The sequence below is a fragment of the Callorhinus ursinus genome, unplaced genomic scaffold (genome assembly GCF_003265705.2).
Source record: "Callorhinus ursinus isolate GAN/ISIS: 27379988/994484 unplaced genomic scaffold, GSC_fseal_2.0 scaffold77, whole genome shotgun sequence".
In the NCBI taxonomy this organism is placed as follows: Eukaryota; Metazoa; Chordata; class Mammalia; order Carnivora; family Otariidae; genus Callorhinus; species Callorhinus ursinus.
In genome coordinates, this window is record NW_027397139.1 from 235698 (window position 1) to 238890 (window position 3193).

The following is a 3193-nucleotide window of genomic DNA, read 5'->3' on the forward strand; positions in this document are numbered from 1 at the left end:
GGTAGGATCCAGTCTGACAGAGGAGGCCCAGTCTGAGGGGGGAGGCCTGGTATGAAGCTGGAGTCCAGTCTGGAGGGGTGGCCCAGGAGCCTGCCCTCACGGCTGGCCCCCTCAGGCAGCGACATGGTGGAGGCGGAGTACAGCGGGATCCCCATCGTGACCTCCCCCTACCAGATCCACTTCACCAAGACACCCAAGTTCTTCAAACCAGCCATGCCCTTTGACCTCATGGTGAGACCCAGGGTGCTCCCGCAATCCCCCACCTTGCTCCGGAGCACTGGCTACGCTTCTGGGTCCATCTACACCCCCTCCACCTGCCTCTGCACCCACAGGTGTTCGTGACAAACCCTGACGGCTCCCCGGCCCGCCACATCCCCGTGGAGATCCAGGGCACCAAAGCACAGGCCTTAACCCAGGAGGATGGTGTGGCCAAGCTGACCATGAACACACCCAAGAACCCGCAGCCGCTGCCCATCACCGTGAGTCCTCACCCGCCTGCGGCCCCATTCCAGAGAGCGAGGGGACTGTATTTACACAGAGGGACCCTGCCCACGGCCCACAGCCATCCTGCCACCTGCAGAGTGGGGCCCTTTTATTTGCATAAGGGGATCATGTCATTCACATAGAGATATTTTCATTCACACAGAGAGGTTTTCATTTGCAGGGAGGGGTTCTCGTCTGCACTAGGGGTCCTTCTGGCTGCTTCGCTATCTTAGAAGGATCATTGTGATCATATTCAACCCACCTAGATAATCCAAAACAATCTCCCATCCTCTGACCCTTAATTTAATTCCATTTGCAAAGTCCCTCCTGCCACAGAAGGTACCATATTCACAGGTCCCAGGAATTAGGACATGGACATCTTTGGGGGGCCAGCATTCATCCCTCTTTCCTTGCGCAGGTAAGCACGAAGAAGGATGGTATCCCACAGTCTCGACAGGCCACCAGGTATATGGAGGCCCAACCCTACACCGCCATGGGCAACGTCAAAAACTACCTGCATCTCTCCGTGCCTCGCTTGGAGCTCAAGCCAGGGGAAACTCTCAATGTCAATTTCCACCTGCGAGCGGACCCCAACCAGGAGCAGACCATCGCCTACTACACCTACCTGGTCCGTGGCTTCCTAAGATCCCAGGCACCACCCCCCACCCCCACCCCCGCCACTTCTCCAGCACTCCCAAGCCCAGGTTGCCCCACTCCCTCCCACCTTGCTGATCCTTGTACCAACCTGCTCCCCCCCAGATCATGAACAAAGGGAAGATTTTGAAAGTGGGCCGCCAGAAGCGGGAACCTGGCCAGGACCTGGTCGTCATGCCTCTGACCATCACTGAGGACTTCATTCCTTCCTTCCGCCTGGTGGCTTATTACACACTCACTGGCAACAATGGCCAGAGGGAGGTGGTGGCCGATTCCGTGTGGGTGGATGTCAAAGACTCCTGTATGGGCACGGTAAGCTTCCCAAGCCTTCCCCTGAACCCAGCTTGGGACTCCCCACTTGGCCAGGGCTTTCTCCATCTCTGCCTCTCTCCAGCCTTCCGGGTGGGCTCTCCACGGTGGTCATAGCATCTCTGTCTCTGTCTTCTCCTTTCCCTGCCCCTTCTCTCCCCCACCCCACACCTACACGCCCCCCTCCTTGCTCCCCATGCACCGCTCTGTTTCAGCCTCAGGGCAGGGCCTCTCTTGCTTCCACATTCTCTCTCTCCTGGCCTTCCTGCCTTCACTCCCTCTGGCTCCAGCAGCACCACAGCTGCCCTCGGCTGACCGAGACCCAGCCTGGCAGCGCTGACCCCTCGCTCCTGCCCCCCCCGCACCCCCCCCCCCACAGCTGGTGGTGAAAGGTGGCAGGAAGGACGAGAGGCCACACCTGCCTGGACAGCAGATGATCCTCAAGATCCAGGGTGACCCGGGGGCCCGAGTGGGCCTCGTGGCGGTGGACAAGGGTGTGTTCGTGCTGAACAAGAAGAACAGGTTGACTCAGAACAAGGTGTGCCCCTGGCCGCTACAGTTGGGTGGAAGGCAGCAGAGGCAAAGGGGTGGCATTGGGTTGAGGTGGCGGTGGTGCTGCGGAGGGCACTGGAAGTGGGGTCAGGCTTGGGCTGGAAGGAGGTCGGAGCGGACGCAGGCGGGCTGGACGTTAAGGCTGCAGGAGGGAGTGCAGATGGACGAGCCCACGCTGGGGGTGGTCGTGGCCACGGCCGGGTCGCCGCTCTGAGACGGGTCTGGGGACAAAAACGGAGGGGCGGGTGGGCGTGTTGGCCAGGGGATGGAGGCCCCGGCCGTGACCCCTTCCAGCCCCGCAGGTCTGGAACGTGGTGGAGAAGGCAGACATCGGCTGCACAGCGGGCAGTGGGAAGGACTATGCCGGGGTCTTCACGGACGCGGGGCTGGCCCTCAAGACCAACAAAAACCTGCAGACAGCCCAGAGGACAAGTGAGTGCCGGGGAGGGCAGGGTGGGCGGCAGGGTTCTGGGGTCAGGGGGCCCTGGGTTCAAGTCCTGCCTCCACCTAGCAAGTCACTGCTTTCTGAGCCTCAGTTTCCTCCTCTGTCAAATGGGAGCAACAACCCCCCTCCCTCGTGGCTACTGAGAGGAGTACATCGAGGACTCATGGTCGGTGCCTAATCCATCCTGTTGCTGTCTGCCTGCCCCTCAGCTCTTGAGTGCCCCAAACCAGCCGCCCGGCGCCGCCGCTCCGTCCGGCTCATGGAGAAGAGGCTAGACAAAGGTGGGAGCCCTGCCCGCCCCCCTGGCCCTTGCCCACACGGGGCCCCAGCCAAGGAGGAAGGCGGGCAGGGCCTGGCCATGGGGACGGCCTCCCCGGGGGGCTGTCCCGAGTTCCTCCTGCTTCAAGGCCCCGGGCTGAGGGCATGACGTGGGGTCTGTGCCCTCCACAGAGGGCCAATACCCAGTGGACGTGCGCAAGTGCTGCAAGGACGGCATGCGGGACAACCCCATGAAGTTCCCCTGCGAGCGCAGGGCCCAGTTCATCTTCCACGAGGAGAAGGAGCGGTGCGTGAAGGCCTTCCTTGAGTGCTGCAACTATATCACCCAGCTGCGGCTCAATCACAGCCATGACGGCCCCCTGGGACTGGCCAGGAGTGAGTCCGCTGCCGGCCGGAGGGGGCGGGGCTGAGGACGGAGGGGCCCGTCTGAGGGAGGAGGGCCTGTCTGAGGGAGGAGGGCCTGTCTGAGGG

The 3193-nt window shown here is 62.1% G+C and overlaps 1 protein-coding gene across 1 annotated transcript in view; it reads left to right on the plus strand.

Moving 5' to 3' along the window:
- The window catches only part of C3 (complement C3), a 32659-nt gene that overhangs the window by 4406 nt on the left and 25060 nt on the right, over window positions 1–3193 (plus strand). The window contains exons 10-17 of the mRNA XM_025861022.2: window positions 116–231; window positions 333–479; window positions 902–1111; window positions 1243–1449; window positions 1826–1984; window positions 2301–2430; window positions 2653–2724; window positions 2894–3097. Of these exons, the coding sequence (XP_025716807.1) occupies window positions 116–231; window positions 333–479; window positions 902–1111; window positions 1243–1449; window positions 1826–1984; window positions 2301–2430; window positions 2653–2724; window positions 2894–3097 (1245 nt within the window). The remainder of the gene's footprint in view (window positions 1–115; window positions 232–332; window positions 480–901; window positions 1112–1242; window positions 1450–1825; window positions 1985–2300; window positions 2431–2652; window positions 2725–2893; window positions 3098–3193) is intronic.